The sequence below is a fragment of the Lissotriton vulgaris genome, chromosome 6, assembly GCF_964263255.1.
Source record: "Lissotriton vulgaris chromosome 6, aLisVul1.2, whole genome shotgun sequence".
Taxonomy (NCBI): Eukaryota; Metazoa; Chordata; class Amphibia; order Caudata; family Salamandridae; genus Lissotriton; species Lissotriton vulgaris.
Window position 1 is genome coordinate 695591477 of NC_141694.1, and position 22523 is coordinate 695613999.

The 22523-nt window shown below is 41.4% G+C and overlaps 1 protein-coding gene across 2 annotated transcripts in view; it reads left to right on the forward strand.

Annotated features, from left to right (window-relative positions):
* Nucleotides 1-22523, forward strand: part of PPIL6 (peptidylprolyl isomerase like 6) — a 277079-nt gene that overhangs the window by 53899 nt on the left and 200657 nt on the right. For both annotated transcript variants that reach the window (XM_086926671.1, XM_086926672.1), the window contains exon 3: nt 14360-14548. In XM_086926671.1, coding sequence (XP_086782797.1) covers nt 14360-14548 — 189 coding nt within the window. The remainder of the gene's footprint in view (nt 1-14359; nt 14549-22523) is intronic.

Genomic DNA, 22523 nt, shown 5'->3' on the forward strand with positions numbered 1-22523 from the left:
CGAAATGGTGTAAGCGAAATACACGAAAATGATTATTGGTACTGTACGCTTTTCAAGCAGTGTAATCATTCAGTTAAACATGCTTAGATATATTAGCTGAACGATTTGCGAAATTTACACATGAAATGGCTCTTAATACAGAAAAGAAGGTCGAGACCATTCCATCACATATAAATACAGTTGCTGTAAATGTGCTAGAGGCTGAGGTAATATATTGTCTCTGAGTTTCCTAAAAATAGAAGCTCTGTTCTTTAAGAATAGTTCTACTTTAAACAGAGTACATGTGCCAGAAAAAGGTCAATATTTTGGAAGTTTTAAAAAATAACTTTGCTTTCAGGGGAAAAAATAGTTCCAAATGTTTTCAGTAGCTTTTGTTTATCAAAGCTGAAGGCCGAATTCAGAGTTCAGGGGAACGCTGTGTGCTCGTTGCTTAAAAGTTATTCTTTCTGTTCAGGGGAGAACATCATTTCAGAAAGACTCGCAAAAAATTGGTCTACGACATCAGGTGAAAGTTCGACCAAGTTTGAAAGTGCTGCAACAGTGCAGTCGTGAGAATGATTGCTATCATCAATGTCAGGATCAGCAGTGCTCACAGAAGGTCGTACCTGGGTGATGCTGCTCTCATATCGTACTTCACTGCCACCTAATCGTAGTGGTGAAGTCTCAACGAATGCCGTCATCAGAATTGGTTGCCGCTGGGGACAACACGATGCATGAGCCGTTACAGGACTTAGCAAAGTATCTGTATCCAATGGTACTGCTGATGGTAGTGTAAGACAGACGTCCAACACGCATTCTTCTCCGCATAGCATACATCGAAGCACAGGTAGGATGCAATTTTGCCAGATAGGTCTGAATGAAAGAAACCAGGTCATATTCAGATCTCTTAGCCGGGCTAATCCAAGGACTTAAGTTATGGGGTCCCGATGATCATTTCTTCCATTGTTGCTTGAGTCTTGTCTGCGACTTGGCTTGCCATATCAGAGCAGAAGGGTCAAAAATAAAATTCCTGCTATGAGTCCCAAAAGTAGTGGTAGGCCGCCAAAGATAGAATGGACAAAATTGGGAAAAATGCCTAGAACTGCTTCGAAGGGTGTTAACAGTCCCGAAAAAATTGTCTTAAATATATGTGGGATACCACTGGCATCAGACATATTTAAGATTCGTCTTAGCATTACTACGAAATGCACGGGACAATTTGTTGATAAAAGGGTATGTATCTCTGCCGTTGGCCTTGCAACTAGAAGATCATACGTTTCTTTTGATGACGTTAAAGGCACGGTTGTCTGTAAAAGAACAGACTTCATTCTGCTTAAAGTATCAATCCGTATAGAAGAGATATTGAAAGAAGGCCAAATCGTCGCCTCCGTATCTGGAGAGCTGTTTGGATACAATACTTGCATACAGCAAGTGACCATGGAACTAACGCGTACGAGATGGGCTTTCCCTGGCACCATGCCACAACAGCTGTGGTCCATTATTAGAATATAGCTCCCATTAGAAAGCCGTCTAAAGAATGGCTCTATTTGTGTTGCAGGTTTGCCGTGCTGGTGACATGAAAGGTTATTTGAAGTCCCCTCACAGGCCCCATGAAAATTAATACCTTGGCACAGAAGTATACCTTTTAGTGATTGTTTACAATTGTTACCACTAAGAAATACATTCTGTTTTTTTTTTCACTATAACGTGTGTGTAAGGCAATTTCCATGATGACTTAATGTACCCTTTACCCAACCTTTCATACTGGCCCGCTGGTATATACTCTTGGCAGTATTTAAATTGGAAAGTTGTTATCGGAATTGTAATTCTGATATTGTCAATGGTAATCTCTCAAGTTTTTCAATGCTCAGAAACGTATAGTCTGCTCCTTTTTGTGCCAAACTGATTTGTTTATCAGTAAGGTTAAAGATAGAGAATAACGACGTGTTTATCAAACGCCATGGCACCTAGCCTGAACGCAGATTTTGCAACGTCCAGCCTAGCTGTACAATAGAACGTAATTGCGACTGACCGTGTTGTAACATTAGTAAGTCCTGATCTATTATATCGATAGCAGATGATACAATACTGTCCAGTGAATATATTCTGGAGGACAGAGTCAATAACCCATTGTCCACAACAGAAAGGAATTTTTCCAAACTAATTTCTCGTATTTTCTCTGCTGTCTCAATTTGAGTTACTCTTCAAGCTTCGTTGTACGCAGCATATATACCGGCCGCTATGAAACGTTTTTGACGCTGTTTGCGTGGTCCCATTATGAAATCACGCAAGTCAGCACCGTTTTTAAGTAAAGTCAAGTATTGCTTAATTTCAGCCAGTGTGGATGTCTGTAGCCATTCAAGGCATAGTTTCCCTACACTGTATGTTGTTACTATCCCTGGATGTTGTCTCTGGGAGTATCTAGGGTCTGGTCTGGTCATTTTGAACCCCTGTTTTTTTTTCAGGAATCTATCTTGATAGTTATTTGTGTCTGTTGGCCAGATCAACCACTTAATCAGGATGTGTTCTGTTTTGGTGCAAAATATTGGATACGTCTATCTCAACATCTGTAGTGGTATTACTATCAGGTATTGGTTTTGGAATAGACAGTTTGTTTAAGTCTTTAATCTTAGCTAGGCCAAGACAAGTAGTCTGTTGAATGGTGTCATTCAAAAATATTATTTGTTCTGGGATCATGCAGGCTCTAAATAATGCTTCTAAACCTTAGACCTGCCAATTTATTGTACCCTAGATGCTTTTCGTTTCAATGTTGTCTTTCCAGAAATCAAAACCAAAATATTGGATACGTCTATCTCAACATCTGTAGTGGTATTACTATCAGGTATTGGTTTTGGAATAGACGGTTTGTTTAAGTCTTTAATCTTAGCTAGGCCAAGACAAGTAGTCTGTTGAATGGTGTCATTCAAAAATATTATTTGTTCTGGGATCATGCAGGCTCTAAATAATGCTTCTAAACCTTAGACCTGCCAATTTATTGTACCCCAGATGGTTTTCGTTTCAATGCTGTCTTTCCAGAAATCAAAACCAAATGTAATAATTTTTTCATAAAATGTTTCAGAATAAATCAATTTAGTATTTGTCAACATTGTTTTTATCCCTGTCTTATTTAACAGTTTAAAATAAAACATTTCTGCATCACTTGTGTTAAACCCTGAGAAGTATGGGAATTTCTCATAAAATGTTTTCGAACTGCCTTTTGGTGGAGTTGCACAATGTTCCCATTGATTATACTTAAAAACATTTCTAGGTTGAGTAGATTTATCTAAATAATGATGTGCAAAGTGATTGTAGCAGTACATTTGTTCATAATTCGACGAACCCTGTAAGTAATCATGTTCTGTAAATTTTGCTGACATTTCTAAATCTGACATCATATTATTTATGCTTTCAAAGTCCCAATCATCAGAGAATGTGCTTGGTTTTACAAAGTCACTTAATGAAACCGTGAACTGATGTGGATATTTCAAGAGTTCAACCGGGCCATAGATTTCGTAATCCGTTTTGTCCCAAGCTACCCCACCGGGTATTGGAATGGCTGTGACATTCACTGATGATAGTTCTCTTTTCTCGATGTGAGATGACTTGTGTGGCTTAAGGACCAAGTTGATGTTCTGACTTGCTGTGTTCATTGTACTGTATTTTCCCTCAATTAATTTTCTCAAACAAAGTACCATGATGAGCCAAAGCAGGAGGAAAAGTACACCTAACACAATCCAAAATTCAATCCATGGAGAAATCAGATAGGTTTCTTTGAGTTGATGAAAGAGTTCAGTTAATTTGTCTTTGAAAGTTTTTGTTATTGGCATTTCTTCAGGTTCGCTTGGATCTTCAGAAAAGTTATCGAAATTGATGAAGTAGCCAGATGCAGTTCTGTCAATTGTTGGAATTGCTTCCGAATTTTCCTTTGTTTTTTCATTTTCTCTTTCATTAGCATAGTCTGAGGCTACATCGTTGTAGACAGGTGTTTCTTGATGAACTGTTTCAATTTGGGTTTCAAGAGGCACAAGTTCCATGGCATTGTTGCATAGTTCTTTTTTATTGACTGCAGGTTTATCAAATGTGATTAGTCTCTCAGTTTGAACCTCTTGGATTGTAGCAAATTTTGGTATTCTGCTATTTCTTGGGAGTCCACTGGGCCTACTACTTATTATTGGCCACATGATTGTGGTTTTACCAGGTCGATGGATACAACTCGGTTCTCCTTTTTACCAGCAAAGGGCGGTAGTACAACTGATCTTGTTCCGCTGACAGCTAAGACAGGTACTGCTTTTCTGTAAGAAGGCCCAAATTCCTTCTTCACTGCGATCTTCTCTCTGACCAGATCCCCAATCTTTGGAATCCAGACAGGCCTTGCTGGGACAGGTGGTTTATCTTCAGTGACTGTTGGCTGCTGTTTTAACTTTATGTTGCTCAGGTCTTTTCTTGTTTCATTTAAGTCCTGTAAAACAGCCAAACGATATTTGATATCAAAGCATTTTCTTTCTACCACTGAAGTCTGACTATCTAAGTCCTGAATATGCATTCTAGTTCGGAACAATAGTTCGTACGGACTGAAACCTTTTAAAGAATTTCTTGGCAGATTGTTAAGACTACGTTGGACACTTGTTAAATGTTGGACCCACCCATCACCCGAACCTAATACCTTCACCGTTATAGATTGCTTTATGTCCCGGTTTTTTCTTTCCACAATCCCATTTCCTTCAGGATGGAAAGGACAAGAGTACCGCAATGCAATGCCCATGCTGGTCATGGCCTCCTTATAAGCTCGAGAGCTAAAAGCAGGACCCTGGTCAGAATGTAGCATGCCAATTGCGTATGTGCCGATAAAGACTCGCAAATCTTTTATAACAGTTCTGGTGTCAGCCGAGCGCTGGTGTCTGTATTTTTAAGTGAATCTAGTCTTAAAAAGAAATTAATGGGACGCTGGATTTTACGTCAAGATAGCCTTATGCTAACTACAAGAATGGCCATGGCAATACTCCGGTCGGTTCACTACTGCGATCTCTGTTGCAGTTTGGACAGCTCTTTGCAAATTTGTAATGTTGTAAGCTCATCCCCGGCCACCAGTATTCTGATTGTAATTCTTTCTGAGATTCCTTGATCTGTTTGTGCCTCGGACCTTCACCTATGTGTGCATCTGCTATTAATAAGACTCTCCTGTTCGTGTTTGGAATTACTCTATCCCCCACTCCAGGGATTCGAGCAAAAGGAACGGAGTTTGCATCAATTATGTATGTCTTATTGAGTGGATAGTGCTGTACAGTCGCCTTTTAAAGACATTTTTACCGCCAGCATGGTTTCCCCATCTATGTATTTTTCTGAACGCTTTTTTGTGGCTACGGAAGCCGGTTGAGTTGCTTCCGCTGTGGCTGTATTAGCCAATGAATTCCCTGCAACGTGAATGCCATCACATTGATGACTCAGTGTATGTATCACGTGAGTCTTTCGTAGTTCTTTCTGCAAAAGAACTACCTGTTCCCAAAGCTTCTTATGCTTTATTGTGGCACCTGTGTCATCTTTGTAATCGTTTTGAACCCAGTTGTGCAAGTCATTATTGTAAGATTTGACGCAGAAATGTGAATCGCACACTATTAGTGTCGGGAATTCACAATCAGCATTTTCAAGCGCCATCTTTAAAGATCTGATTTCAGCTCGCTGAGCCGAACAGTTTCTCAGTGATTCAGTTTTTGTTATTTTTGGTCTGAATTTACCACAGCGCCAGCGACATTTAACAATCGCGCACGCCGCATTGTAGGATTTATTATCCACATCGTAATGTTGTGCAAATCTGACCATATAGATTACAAAAGAGTACTGTTGGAGAGGCAGAATTTAGATTGGCAGAGGATATTCTTCTTCATATTTTAGATCTTTCAGTTTTTTCATGTTCGGGTCAAAATAGTATTTCACGTCTTCTGCAGCAAGAGAATTTTCCCACTGTATCCATTTTGGATCTAATGCCACCATTTTTAGATTAACTGGGCTTAGTAACGCCTCAAGGGCTGAGTCTGCTGTAAAAACAGTTATTCTTTTGCCTTGGGCTTGGGCTCTTCCTTTTGCTACAATAGTTTGAACCGCATTTACAATATGCTCAGTGAATGTTTTATCAGCTTCTGTGTACAAATGTGATTTGTAAGCTATTGGTACCGTTTCTCCCTCATTAGAGGTCAGGTACGTGAATCCGCATCTTCCTGGGATGACTTGGATTACAAGGTTGCGTGCGTTGTCGCGAGTTTGTAATATTGTTTTAGCTAACATGTCTGTTTGCAATAATCTCAAAATTTCTGTGTGTTTCTGAGTCCAATTGATTGGTTTAAAATCAGGTTTTATTATTCATAGAGAGGTTTAACCCTCTCTGCATAATTTAGAATGTAAGTTCTTCAGAAATTCAGGAAACCTAGTATTATGGTGTTCACACTTTTCAAGTGAGTATCCAGGTCATCATCTGTGAAATAGATGTCATCGACATAAGATAATGCCTCATCATCAAATATTTGTAGTAACTCTGTTACCCTTGCTGAGAATAATCCTGGGCTATTCTTGAATCCCTGTGGGAGTCAACAGAAATTTTTCTGTGACCCCATTATTGAGAAAGCCGTTAAATACCTGCTTTCAGGTGCAATGTTTTGACAAAAGAATCTATTAGAGATGTCTAATGTTGTTTTGTATTTTTTGCGAACGATGTTATTCATTAGTGCTGCACTGTGTGAGTTTTGTACAGCAAATGTCTTGCAACATGAGTTAAGGTGTCTGTAGTCCAAGACTAGACGATATGAATCGTCTGGTTTGGAGACAGGAAACAAAGGATTGTTCATTTGAGAGGTGCATGTTTCGATCGCCCCTTGGTATTCAAGTTGATCTAAGATCCCCCTGACTTGTTTTTTAGCTTCTTGCTTAATTGGGTACTGCCTTTGTGCAGTTGGTTGACATTTTAACTGGATTTTGTGAGGAGGAGAGTCCTCATCCTATCCTACATGAATTTTATATAATGCAGGAGCTTGAGCTACTGCCCATTTTCTTGCATATATGTATTTTCTATGAATTGGAATATGATTTGAGAAGGCAGGCATAATCATTTCTTCGCCACGAGGGCACTCTCTGACAAACTCTGGTGGCCAGTCTTTCACAGCTAATAGGATGTCATAGCCTTTTGAAAGGTTATCCCAAAACAGACCCCTTACTTTCCTAGTCTTATCTCCCTCTCTACGCAATGTTATTTCGTATATTTTATGAGGTTCGCTAACTCTGGCATCTGCAGTTTCCACCTGAATGTATTCATTCGTGTCCACTATCTCCAGATGATTCATCAGGATCTTGCGAGCTATTGTCACTTCTGCTGCGCTGTCTAGCATTGTCTGGGCCCACTCTCCATTTTTCAGCTGTGTCCTCAGTATGCTCGGCATGTTTGATTATTTTAATACTGGCTACCTTCTTTCTTGGAAATTGTCATTTTTTCCTTTGAGCACGTTCCTTGTCTTTGGACTTGACGTGCTCTTCCCTGTGTTCTGACCGTCCTCTTCTTTCCGATTTCTGCGAGGAAGTCTGAAAAGATCGAGAGGGACATGTATCAATATCTTGATATCTATCAGGTTTTTTCAAATTATCCCTATTTCTAAGGTTGTATCTTTTCTCAGAGGGCTCCCTCTGGGGAGACTTGTGTCCTTGGTCCAGAGATCTTTCTCTCCACCGAGGAGACCTTCCTCTGGACTGGAATCTTTTTTCTTTGGGAGTGGATTGTTTATTTCCATCCCAGCTCTTCTTCGGAGTGTTTAGATTATTTTTAATAAATATCTTTTCAGGATTTTCAGTGAGTTGGGGTTTTACCGGTTTCCCACCCAAACTATCTCTACCTAGTTCTTCATAGGATTTTTCTATGATTCTGGCAAGTTCAATTGGTTGGTCTGCTATATCTGTTGCTTTCAATTTCTGGCAGATTGCCACAGATGCTGCTTCTCCTTTTATGTTGGCTAATAATATAGCAGAGACCTGCTTGAAATCTTTCAGTAATTTCATACCCAGAGTTAAAGCAGGTTCTGGACCGTATTCATTTTGAATCTGTCTTAGTACATCTGGTATTACCGCCATGGACAGAACACCATGTGTTTTTGTGTAAATGGAAGCAAAGACTGTGACCCAAGTGTCACAATCCTCCACATGTGGTGCGATCCCCATTGGAAGGCAGATAGTCAGAATTCTGTGTTTCTCCCTAGGGGTAGTATTCAGAAATACCGCCTCTATTTGAGTTATCTTTTGTGCTAGCCAGAATGGAATTTGTTCCCGTTTTGCGGGTGTTTTACCAAGACATGAGTGTATGTTCTGTGGTGTAATTTTGTTTGTGTTTCTCTGATGAGGGTTCAGCTGTGGAATGTTAATAGCTGGTTGGACTGTTGAAGTCCGCATTACATATTGGACTAATTGTCTATGTATTTTAATTAGTACTTTTAGCTGGGCTAAAAGTTCGCGGTATGACATTTTTTCGATGTCTGGATGTGGTGTGTAGCTGGCTAGAACCGGCCACGTTGCTCCTGGTCTACCTAGTGGACCGAGCCTGGTGATGTGATCATTATGTTTTAGAGTGCCTTTAAACCAGAGCAGGTGCTCTTGGTAATTTAGTGGGATTTCAACGTTCTCGAAAGGAGTGTATTCATCCGGAGGTTCCTCTATTTTGTAATAGTGGAATTCGTGTGTTGCAGCGTTTGCTGCTGGAAAGTTTATCCATGAATAGAATACCTCTGTCTGCCGATATTCATGGGCCTCTACCACGAATATGACTGTACCACCTCGTGATGTCAGTCCGTTTTCTATAAGTTTAATAGTTATAGTTCTTCTTATATTTGCCGGGATGATAATTGCACCCGGTTCATTTTCATTAAACGCTGTAACATTGAAACCTCGTTGATTCGCATCTACTGCAGCTTCACCGGTTTCGTTGCTGTCGCCGTTAGTTGACATTGTTTTAATGAAAGTTTGCAGAGCAGGTTTCCAAGGAAACAAAGATTAGGTGCACAATATTTTGGAACACTGTATCCTTCAACGTTGACTAAACCAAAAACTATACATAGGAATCTCTTCCTACTAAGTTCCGGCGGATTTTAACCTCTTACCCACTCCAGACGTCTTTTGGAGTATTTACGGGAAAAAGGGTCTGTGTGAAAAAGCACAACTGAGTTACTCTAACGTCTTGCGTTAGTTTTATCGCCTTACCAAACGTTGGGCGCCATATAGTGTAGTTCCTATGGGGCAGATGTATCAAGGTTCAGTTTTGCGAATTCTAAATAGCGATTTTTTGCGAATCGCTATTTAGAATTCGCAAAACGGAATGTATGTACAAAATCGCTATTTTTTTTGCGATTCCTTATTATTCTTTATTTGCGAATTCGCATTTTGCGAATTCGCAAATAAAGAATAATTTCCAATGCATTCCTATGGGCCAGGAGGCCCATAGGAATGATGGTGCAATAATTCTCAAATTGCGAATTCGCAATTTGCTAATCGCAATTTGAGAATTATTTCAAGGGTGCAGGGGTGTCTCAAATACATCCTGCTGCACCCCTGAAATGTACATGTGTGTGCATGTGGCACACATGCATGCCCTATGGGCATGTATGTGTGTCACATGCCACCCTCACAAATGCCAAATAGGGCATTTTTTAAAAAAATCGCAAATTACCACCAACTACAAGTTGGTGGTAATTTGCGATTTCTTAACACAAAATCGCAATTACAAAATGTTATATACATATTATTTAAGGAATCGCAAAAATTGCGATTCCTTAAATGCTATGGCAAAATAAGGAATCGCAATTTTTTGCGATTCCTTAAATTGCGATTTTTTGATACATTCAAAATCATGCTAAAAGGCCGTTTGCGAGTCGCAAAGGCCGAAATTCTGCAAATTTCGGTCTTTGCGAGTCGCAAAAGCCTTGATACATCTGGCCCTATATTCCCAATAGGCTCTGCGCATTGGAATAATATATTCAGCAGTGTAGACGTAGGACTGAGGTCGACTAGGTCTCTACTGACCATATTAGACTTAAGGTTTGCCAGCTAGCTCAGAGGTCACTAGAAACTTTCTCGAATAAACGAGGAGGAGTTTAACCTCCCTGGATAGACAAGAAGGGATTAGCTTCCGACAACCATATAACATGACAACTTTGCTCCCTCAGAATAAGAGTGTATCTCTAGAGTCGTGTGAAAACAATAGACAGCTATTTCACTCAGTCAAATGTGCGTACTTTGTTTCACCAGAGTGCAGAGAAAAGAGAGACAGGCGTTTTCAATAAAAGGTGTAATTTATTGAGCAGTCTTCTTTCTCATGCAAGAGAAATGAATTGCCATAATTGCAATACTTAATGTAAAATAAAGTGCGTACAGTAAAAAGAGTATTATGAAATAATACTGTAAAAGCATTGATATGGTTTCTTAGCCATAAGATACTTAAAAATGGATAAAATATATACATACATATATACGTTGACTAACGTACTCAACTGGTGCTTCTAAAATACGCCTACCCCGGTGTACCTGACCTAAGCCTAATACGTGGGAAGGAGTAAGTAAGTAGCAGTTTAAGTTAGGTTGGTTTTGCCAAGAATCTGACTCAAGAATTCTCTTTAAGGATTTAGTCAGCTCCGTACCTGGGTAATAGAATGCAGGAGGTCTGGTATCTCTCTTTCAGGACTCGATATCCCAGCAGCCCGCGAAGGCAGCTGAGAACACCGGAGCTGGATTTCTCGGCAGGAGGAAAGACAGCGTCTCTCTCAGTGCGTCATAGAGGAGGGGCAGTGTCCGTGGGCTCTCGCATCAGCTGGGATCTCGGGCGAGTAGATAGCTGCTCGGCTCCAAAACCACCACCGTGTGTTTGCTTAAGGCAACGTTGGTATATTTATACCTGAAAGGTGCCGAGTTTGACGTAAGGTTTGGACATAAGACATCAATAAAGATGTCACTAAGAACTGACTGTTCCTTTAGTGTTCGCAGGAGTTTAATGACAAATCAAAACAAAAGCAAATGGGGATTTCCCAGGTTGCTGGAGGTTTGGTGTGTCAAAAGAACTCGTTGTGCTTTCTAGGAATCCAAGGAAGTAGCCTCTGCCGTGCTTTGGACTGCAAGGGCTATTTACTTAAATATGGATCTGATTCTTATGCCATTATAGGGATATTATTGATTATAGCCGTACAAGGGCATATAATAGCAATATTGATTCAGGTTCCTAGATAAAAACACAATAGTTTTGCTAATTCCCCCCTGTGGTAGACAGGGCCCCTTTAAATAACCCCCCTGTTTTCTGCCGTGATTGTTTAGGCTTTGGGTTTGCACTTTAGTTGAAATGGCATGAGTGTAACTCTCATTTCTTTCTTTTCCTAAACTTTGTAAGCATGACCATCCAAGATCAGGGTGCGACTAGCCCTCTTCCCTCACCCTTTTTCACCGCCACCAATATGATGGGAGCCAGCAAGGCTGATTTAAAGGGACAGATCTCAAGGACTTAGAGCCTGAATTGGAGTTTGGTGAATGGGATACTCCGTCACAAACTTGATGGTTATACTGTCCCCCTAAAGTTCGAATGGATTATATTCAGTGGCACTTGTAATACGGCAGACAGGATAGCAAACTCTAAATCAGGCCTTTCGCATTTCTCCATGCCAGCACTGAGGATGTGGCATAGAATATATTTGCCTCTGAGCAGTGAAGCCGGACAGACGCTCCGAGTCAGTGATCGTATTGTGACGGTAGCAAGGGAGGTTTTTATTTAAAAGTCTGTTCTGATGATGCCTGAAGCAGATGTCAAGAAAGGACATTGATAGGTACTGCAACTTAAGCAGGTATCAGCCTCCCAGCGAGTAAGCAAGTCAGAGGCTCTAAGTCAATGACTGCAATATTAAAAGGTAGCGAGGGAGGTGTTTATTCATAAGATGTCTGCATGATGATGTCTGATGAAACAGATGCCCAGAAGTAAAGATATCGGAAGGTAGTGAAGGCCTTACCTCTTGAAAGAACAAAAAACGAAATCAATCACAATATTGGAGATGGAAATTAAGACTAGAAGAGGGCCATGCCCTGAACAGTGCCACAGAAACTCTGACTCCTATAGAGAAACTTGATAAATATGGAAACAATTTTACTCCAAGTGTGGGATTTAGCTCAGTAGTCAAAAAGATAGTTAATTATTTGACATTATTAATGCGAGAACATCTCTGGCCAGTTGCATTAAGAATAAACAACCATGTGCGACTATCTCGTCTGTTCATTCTGAGTTTATCAAATTGTGCTCAAAAGGGAAGGGTACACTTGAAGTTTGCAAGTCTTTCTACCATGACCAGTTCACCCATCCTAAGAAATTAGAAAGATACGCAGCAGGAGCACTTTTGCTAGAATTTGTCTTTCCATAGCTATACATTTCCAAATGTTACTTATTGAAAGCCCCTATAACTCATGACTGGTATTCCATCTTTACGTATAGGTAAGTCTCTTCATTATGATATATCCTCTACCCTTGTCTGTTAGACTTTTAAACCATAATTTCAGAGAGACAATAGTTAATCTATCCCATCACTTTGCCTCTTTTGGTGAAATGCAGGGTTCTACTTTTGAAGCTAATACTGTAGACATCCCTAAAGCAGAAAAAGACCCGGAAGTTACTGCCAATTAAAGAGAAATGTCCAAATTTAGACTGAATTAAAAAAAAAATTGACCAATAGACTTATGAAATGTATATGCCTAAATGTATTAAACTCAAAGTAGGTTAATGATCTACTACCTAATGAACAGGACTAACCAACCAGGCACACCATTGCTGCCATTTTACTTGGCACTGAGAATATGTTTAAACAATCTCTTCGATGTTCATCAGAAGTGTTATAAACGTTTTCCAATTTGGTGAGAGCTTTACTCTTCTTCTTGTGACCAAACACAATGGTTGAGGTGCACAGATCAATATGAATAGTATTTGTCTGAAAAAGTTTTCTTTGAATCAAGGACATCCTATGCCTTCACTGCTATTGCTCTTTGCACTTAAGCTGCTTTTGCTTCAGATAAAAACACCACACCAGATTCATTGGATCTGTCAATAGAGAAGAATACAGGGGGGGCTGCTGAAACTGATGACAGTATTCGAGGATTTACCTTAAGAAGAACTTATGGGATCTGAATATGGCACTATTGGTTGCCACTTGAGGGATAAACACTGTCTAAATGATGCTAAGTTTAAAACTTTTCATAGTGGAGAGGTGTGATCTCAAGGTTGGAGTTCCCAAATATTGAACCAGATTTGGTTGGCTTTTTGGTTAAACTATGAACAGATGCATGTCAGAACACGTTCACGTGTCCTAGAGCTAGCAGGCTTACTGGGCCACACCGAAGGTGGAATGTAATGTATTGTTGCAGTATTATATAGCGCTCACAACTCCTATGTGGTGCGCTGAAATGCTAGCCCACCTGAGTAGCATGCTATAGGATGTAGGGTGTGTGGTGGAATGGATGTTGTTTTTGTTTTGAACCTTTGTGGGAAGCGTTTACTCCACTAGGTTGTCCAGTCTAAGATTTTGTGTATAGTTGTGGACCTGAGCTGTCATGGTTGTAGGTAGAGAGAAGTGGACAGATCTATTGGGATGGGCATTTATCATCCCATATCTGCGTGTCTGTGACATGTAAGGAAGAGATCAGATCATATAGATATTTGGGACCGCAGTGAATTAACTATATTAAAGTCCTCCAAAAATGTCCATTAGCATGTTACAGGTCTCTTCAGTTATTCCATGCCTGTTAATTTGGTGATGTTTGGGCCTGATTAGCACTACTGCCTGTGACCAGACCTACTATGGCACTGAAAGCAGAGCACCAAGTTCACCCTTTCAGCCCTTGACTCTTAGAGTAGCGAAGCAAGCCGTGCATGGCTTCACAGGGATGACGTGTGAGGATGGATGTCGATAAACTGGGAAAGCAGTAATTACCCCATAGATCAAAATGTCAGCTGTCCAGTCCAAAGCTTATCTTTATTAGGGAGATAACTAGTTTATTATCCACAACGCAATACCACACGAAAAGGATATTAACAGTGGTTCTACAGAGGTTCTATAGGTAAAAGGCATGACTGGTGTGATAGATGGAAGTGGCAATACATTGTGTGGCCAAACTACGGGTTACAATCTTAAATTTGATTTTAATGGTTTAGTGATGATTTTAATTTAATGGTTTAAAGTTTAATGGTTAAATTATTTTAATTGTTTTTCGGTGGAGTACAAAAGTCTAAAGCTGAAAGTGTTTAAAATGAAAATATTAAAAAAAACAATAAACACATTTATGCGATTATATTTTGGTATGAGCATTCTTTAATATGTGTTTTTGTGCTGCTTTTCAGGAGCTCAAAGGAAAAACATGGGGATTTTCATCCAAAGTGATGTGTTTTATTAATGGCTGCCTTATAGGGGATGAAACAGATTTTGTGGCATGGGCGAATGAGCACTGGGGTTACGAGGACTTCAGACCCCTTTCACTCCTCACTGCTCTCGCAGAGGATTTTTGTTCCACACTGATGAAAAACACCAAGGCAAGTATGATAGACCTGATTTATAACTAAATTAGATAAAGTTGCCTTTATGGTAAATCAATTACGTTTATACCATAACCTCTCCTGTGTTTGCAACCAGTGGATATTCTGGTTTCTTTTATATGCTGCTGTCATGAGGACATATTGTTTAGATTTTTTTAAATCACAAAGTAAAGACGTGCGCATGCAGAGGCTTCTTAACAAGCACAACGAAAATTCTTGCCTTTATCAAAAGTATCCACTATGCAGTGTTTTGCTGTGTATGTCTTTTAACTTCAGTCAAAAAATGGGGGGAGATGGAAGTAACGGTTAAGTTCACCCTCCAAGGTATATATAGCTCACAAAAAAGCTGAAAATGTCAGATCCAAGAACAAAAAGTGCTCCTACGTAGTTCCGCAATTTGCAGCACGCCCCAGACAGCAGCTGTTTGGGAAGACCCCAATGATGAAGCATGTCACCTAGGGGCAACCTTGGGTGAGTGAGGGGACTCAAGAAAAGTAATGTTTCTTTTCTCAAAGATAATGGTCTTTTTCCGCACATTTCGCGGAATCGCCATTCCCTTGGTTAGGGTCTTGGATCTGACATTTACAGATTTTTTGTGAACTGTCTTTTAACTTCACCACTTACAACGCACACCTCATCACTTACAACGCAAACTTCTTCTTCTGAATCCTTTCCATAAAACCCTCGTTTGTGGGTACAGTTTTTTTCTGCTAATGATGTTCTTCATGAAAGAGGTCCTTAGACCAGGCTTCCATATTGTTGTTGCCCAAGTTGTTCCTTCATTATGGGATTTTCCCTTCTAGGGCAGCAGGGGGAAACCCACGCCAAGTTGCCCATGTATTACCAAACATCTCTGCTAATCAAAAGTCTGACCTGTTGGTTTTGCCAACACGTATTTTCACATCCTGTTTAGGTATCTGATAGTAATATTACAAAAGTCTGCTTTTAGAACATGCAACTATTCCCAGCATCAATATATTGCAGTGTTGAGGTATCTACCATTATTTCTGTAGATATTTTCCAAGCAGGGTGCCTTAAATTAATGCACCATAATATGCAAGAGAAACAGGCCTGTCTGCTCTTAGTTAATGGTAGGTCACCATAGGTCTCCTGTCAGAGGGGGTGTATCTTTTCCAGAAAAAACATACAGCACATGCATCAGAATCTTTATTTGGACTGAACACTGTCTCCATGTTTTTATTAACATCAGAAAATAAATTAAGGAGAAAGATCCACAGTCCACCTCAACAGCCAGTTCTACAGCAGCAGAGGCGTTGATGTCAGGCGAGGGAGACTCATTACTAAAGCTACACTGATGAGGAACACTTTTGATCACCTTGAGCAAAATTAACCACATTTCCACATCAAATCCTGCAATAAATGAAGTACTCTGCAATCAATTAATTTTAGGGAAGAGGCCAATTCCTAAACTACTTCATAAACAACGAAGATTTTATCGTTTCGATCAGCACTATCTGTGACCTCTTTAAGTTTAAGGCGACCCTACATGGTATCTGCATTGCCAAACAGCGCAGATTGCGTAAAGCGCTTTGAGCACGGCTTGACCAACTAGAAGAGATCAACTAAGCTGCGCTCTAAACTGGACGAGTTTTTAATGAGGTGGTCGATCAAGAAGCTAAGCATACCTATGGGACCGCTGGGGCTAGGGTGTATGAGGAGGTGGAGCACCCAAAGAGAACCTTGGCTAGACTGCTGTGACAGGTACATAGGCTCCTCCTATGGAGATCCTCCAAATATAGAAAGAAGACGCGGCAATCCTCCATGCGGCCGAGAGCATCATGGAGGATTTGTTCAGTATTACTCTCGCCTGTACACTTCGGATGTAAATCAGGACGCTTCTAGTTACTCTGCCTTTTTGACTGTATGGCTCTGGCATGGTTGGAGGGCTCGAGGTGACAACTTCTTGCTGTTCCCATTACCCTGGAGAAGATTACCTCAGTGATTGCAGGCCTGCCAACATGCAAGGCCCGAGAAATGACCGATTCCCAACAGAGTTTTATGAAGCGTATTGCCAACTCCTGGTCCCAAGGTTGTTGAGAATGTATAATAACACTCTGGCACAAGATATGCTTCCTAATCCTCCAGGGAGGCCATCGTCATTGCATTTCTCACACTGTGAACCCCTATCACAATGCGACTCATACCGTCCACTTTCACTACTAAACATTGATGCCAAAATATTTGTCAAAGTGCTTGCAGGCCGCCTTCTCCTTCTGCTCCCGACCTTGCCCTTCCCAATCAGACGGGCCTTATGCGGGCAGATGAACTTCCCATAATCTCAGAACTCTATTTGCGGTAATGCACCAACTGAACCCAGAGCTGAGCGCTGTACCAGTGTTTGTAGACGGTACAGAGACCTTTTAATTGACATATCTATTGGTGTCTTGTCCAGGATGGGATTCCCCAGTGGCTTTTTTCAAATGGTCTGGCTGCTGTATAAAGGATATGACCAAAGGGCGTTCTCTCCCCTCCATTGTGCACTGGAAGGGACACTCTCCAGAGTTGCCACTTTCCCATCTCATACATGCCCTGCATTGTGTGATTAGATGCCTGCATGCAGAGAGGCCTGTACTTTACCCCTTGCAACCTCATGATTTCTCTTCCTGCAGATATTGCCCTCTACCTGCTCGGACCAGCCCAGAGCATGATCCCTGTCATCAGGGAATAAACATTTGTCAAAACCCTGATGGATATCCCTATCAATGAGAATACATCCACCATTTTCCTGCTGATGGAAAACACCCCAATTTTCACCCTTGATTTTCCTCTCCACTGGTGCACGTCAACGGTTAGCGAGCTTGATGTATGGATAAGCCGTTATAAGGCCTCTATTGTATTGGACAACTATGGTGTGGCGTTTATAAAAATTGAGGACCAAATAACCTACCGCTCACCTTAATGGGCATACTGGCCATGATGAAAATGATTGTCTTGCCCCGATTACTTTATTGATTCTATAATATACCCATTAAACGGAATTGCACATTCTTCAGTACGCTAAGTTCACACGTGATTTCCCAAGCCTGTGTGGGCAAATAACCTAGGATCCACTGGAAGGTACTTGGGCTTCCCTACAAGCAAGGGAGTTGAATGCACCAGCTTTTGAGCTTTATTACAAATGCCCCCAGGCCTATATTGTGCACCAGTGTCTGCATCCCCCTCCTATTATGACACATGTTGTGATAGAACTTGATACAGCATTGTAGGCACTCCCTTACGCTTTGGAAGTGATATTCGGCCATTCAACTCTGTGCAGCCGCTCTGAGATTAATACAGTGATATCCACTCAGTTGTCATGGGACAACATACAATGGGGCCTGGAACATACTATACTCTATGCCCCTGAACAACTTTGTACCACTATCCCTTGTTTCATCTCATTGGAGAGACGCCATCTCTTCGTAGTGTACGGGCAAAGGACTTGCACACAGCAGGCAATGTATGCCTAGTTAGTAAATTTTGGGAGCGCTCAACCCCAGGGATTTGGGACCACTACTCTGCATTTGACACTCTCACATATCTCCGACCCAAAGCACTCTGCATAGAGCATTATCTGACCTTCCCACAGAAGCCCCCATCTTGTACAGCACCGGGGCAGATTATAGCCACCAAATCTAATAACCACCTAGTCACCACACTTTACTGCACTATCCAAACTGAGTCTCTGGCGATTAGACATACTGCACGATTTAGGTGTGAAACAAATTTGGGTTAGATGGTTTCTGACAAAGACTGGACATGCTGTTTTGTGCAGACCAGAAGGTTGCCGTCCAATGGTCGACTACGTCTCATCCATTTAAAACTTTTGCATCAGCTGTACAGAACCCCTCTGGGCTTGCCAAGATGTGGGGTGGTCTCAGATCCCAACTGCCTTAGATGTAGATTCCCCACAGCCGACTTTATCTACCTTGCCCGGCATTGCTTATAGACACAGGTGATCTGAAGGGAGATCTTCACTCTAATCTTAGCCACGATTGAGTCCCAGCTATCACCATCCCTAAAGATGGCTTTTCCGGGGTGCTCCATTGGTACACAGAGGGAGGTCAGACAATTAGTATCCATCCCAAAGCTTCTCGCGAAACGGCAGGTTGCATGTCCATGGGGAAGGAACACGCCTCCCACAGCCAGGAAATAGCTTCACAACATGTCTCATTGCAATGCACAATTAGAGCTCTATGACTCTAGAATCACCCAGGTCAGCAGGTCCACTGCGCTCCTATCTAATTTGCTGCTCAGCATAGGCTGGCCTGGAAATGCAGGCAGGTGCGACCCAATGACTGTGCTGGAGGTTTATTTTGGTCCTGTGCTGCCTGTGAGGAGTGAAGATAGTTATCACTGCACTATCTAACATGTACTTTAACACTAAGCATCGGTGGGAGAATTTGGGAGTCATTTACCTGTAAATGTTTGAACCAATGACCTGTGCATAAAATTGTACATCATACATACTGGGTTGAAGGTTGCCATGTATGTCTGTTCGTATTGTTTTTACTACTGTACTTCTTGACTAAACTCCAATACAAAAAAGAGATTATTATTTGGCATGACTTGAAAGTATGTCGAGCAGTAGCAATCGAACAACATGTCTCAAATTGTCACAGACCAGTGGTACAAGTGAAAAGGCCACTTTAAAAGGGCAGATCTGCATGCATAAACACTGATAAAATACAGGTTAAAAATGTGTCTATAAATAATACAAAAAACATATCCTAACTCTTCCTCCGCTGAAAACTCAAGATCCCTGCCCAGACCAGTCACAGGCCTACGTAAAGCTATTAAACCTTCAACCTTCTCAATGTCTTCTAAACCCACCCCCTCTAGACTTCCCCATAACACTTTGACCATCTTTCCTGCCGCCCCCTGTGTCATATTGTGCCCCCCTCCGCCCCTCCCCCTGTTGACTTTGCCTACTCAATCACAATTTACCCTTGGACTCAAGTCAAGCCTATGCCCTGCTCCACGCAACCAGGAAAACCCTGACAGGATGTTCTCAACCCTCACACCCTGCCAAAACACAACACTCAGTTATCACAAGATAAACGAAAAAACGTCCTCTTAACAATGCATTATAAACCCCAAAAAGCTACTTCTGCCGTTTTAGGTATCACCTCCTGAAACCACAGAAATAAATATGCATTATCTAGTAATGATATTCAATGACTGTGGGCCCGATGTAGGTAAATCTAATTTACCACTTCTAAAATACCGAATCATACCGACTCGGTATTTAAGAAGTGGTAAATTAGGGGGGGAAATGTAGGTAATTCTGATTCGATAAATACCGAATCTGTAAGATTCGGTATTTACCGATTCTGTAAATACCTAATCGGTATCCCCCATTGATTCCTATGGGCCTTGAAGCCCATAGGAATCAATGTGGAATACCGAATCGGTATTTACTGATTCGGTAATTACCTATTCTTGCAAGGGTGCAGGGGGTGTCACTTTGACACCCTCTAGCACCCCAATTACAGGCTTATGTGGCACACATAGATGCCCTATGGGCATGTCTGTGTGTCACATGGCACAGGTGTGCATGCACCGATGTGCAGGCACACCTGGATTCGGTATTTTACCACCCAATTGGATTGGGTGGTAAAATACTGATTCTTAAAGCCCTGTGGCACTCTGACATGTGCCAGCTACATCTGCATTTGCAGAATCGGTATTTTACCGAGTCTGTATTTACCGATTCGGTAATTTTACCGAATCGGTAAATACAGAATCGGTAAAATACCGATTCTGTAAATGCATGCCCTACATCTGAAAACCCTAATACCGGTCGGAAACGGCCAAAATCGTCCGTTTCCGACCGGAATTAGGGCTCCTACATCTGGCCCTGTATTTTGACCGCTCCTTATCACACTAGGGGCCAGATGTAGGTGGCCATTTACCGACCGGTAATGGCCGATTTCGGACGTTACCGACCAGTAAATGGTCATTCCTGATGTAGGTGCCCTATTTTACTGATTCGGTAAATTTACCGAATCGGTAAATTTACCGAATCGGTAAAATACCGAATCGGTAATTTTACCGATTCGGTAAATTGGAGATGTCCCACAGGCCTTACCGAATCGGTATTTTACCACCCAATTCAATTGGGTGGTAAAATACCGAATCCAGGTGTGCATGCACATGTGTGCATGCACACCTGTGCCATGTGACAGACAGACATGCCATTAGGGCATGTCTTTGTGCCACATGGCACACATGCCTGAATTCGGGGTGCTAGAGGGTGTCAAAGTGACACCCCCTGCACCCTTGCTAAAATCAGTATTTACCGAATCGGTAAATACCGATTCGGTAATGACCATTGATTCCTATGGGCTTCAATGCCCATAGGAATCAATGGGCATTACCGATTCGGTATTTACAGAATCGGTAATTACCGAATCTTAACGATTCGGTATTTACGGATTCTGAATTACCTACATTTCCCCCCATCTAATTTACCACTTCTTAAATACCGATTCGGTATGAATCGGTATTTTAGAAGTGGTAAATTAGAATTACCTACATCTGGCCCCTAGGGCCAGATGTAGGTCGCCCAATACCGGTCGGTAACGGCCGAAATTACCGAATTTTGGCCGTTACCGACCAGTATTGGGTTTTTGAGATGTAGGTGGCATTTTTTAAGGATTCAGGGCCCGATGTAGGTAAATCTAATTTACCACTTCTAAAATACCGAATCATACCGATTCGGTATTTTAGAAGTGTTAAATTAGAGGGGGGGAAATGTAGGTAATTCAGAATCGGTATCCCCCATTGATTCCTATGGGCCTTGAAGCCCATAGGAATCAATGGTCATTACCGAATCGGTATTTACCGATTCGGTAAATACTGATTGTTACAATGGTCATTACCGAATCCGGATTTACCGATTTGGTAAATTCCGATTGTTGCAAGGGTGCAGGGGGTGTCACTTTGACACCCTCTAGCACCCCAATTCCGGACTTGTGTGCCATGTGGCACACAGACATGCCCTAAGGGCATGTCTGTGTGTCACATTGCACAGGTGTGCATGCACAGATGTGCATGCACACCTGTACTCGGTATTTTACCACCCAATAGGATTGGGTGGTAAAATACCGATTCTAAAGGGCCTTTTGGACTCAGAAGAGTCCCACCTACATGTAGATTTACCGAATCGGTAAATACACCGATTCGGTATTTTACCGATTTGGTAAATTTACTGATTCGGTAAATTTACCGAATTGGTAAAATAGGCCCCCTACATCCAGAAAAGCCATTTACCGGTCGGTAACGGCCGAATCGGCCGTTTCCTTTCGGTAAATGTCGACCTACATCGGGCCCTCCGTATTTTACCGAATCGGTAATTTAAGGGTTCGGTAAAGTACCGAATTCTTAACATACCGATTCTGTAAATTACCGCATCCAGGATGTAGGAAGCACTCAAGTTAGTGCATTCCTCAGTCAAGGATTTGTTTTTTACCACCAACTATAAATTGGTGGTAAATAATGAAAACCTTTGAACAAGCATTTTTTTGCTTTTCCAACAGTGCCATGTTGCAGTGTATGGGTGCAACATGTGCACCCATACACAATTGAGGGGTGCAACATGGCTTCAAAGTGACACCCTGCCACCCTTCAATGTTTCCACTAATTACCGAATCGGTATTTACCGATTCGGTAATTGACATTCATTCCTATGGGCCTCCAGGCCCATAGGAATGAATGGCAATTATTACCGAATCGGTAAATAACGATTCGGTAAATTTTTAGGAAAAATTACCTACATCCCATTTGCCTTTTCTTAAATACCGAATCGGTATGATTCGGTATTTAAGAATCGGTAATCTGGGATTACCTACATCTGGCCCTTAGTGTTGAACAGAAACAAGCAAGTCCACATCTGTACATTAGCGTCACCAACCCTGTTTCACGTTCAGATAAGCTGTGGACTTGACTTCCTTTACGTATCATGTATTTT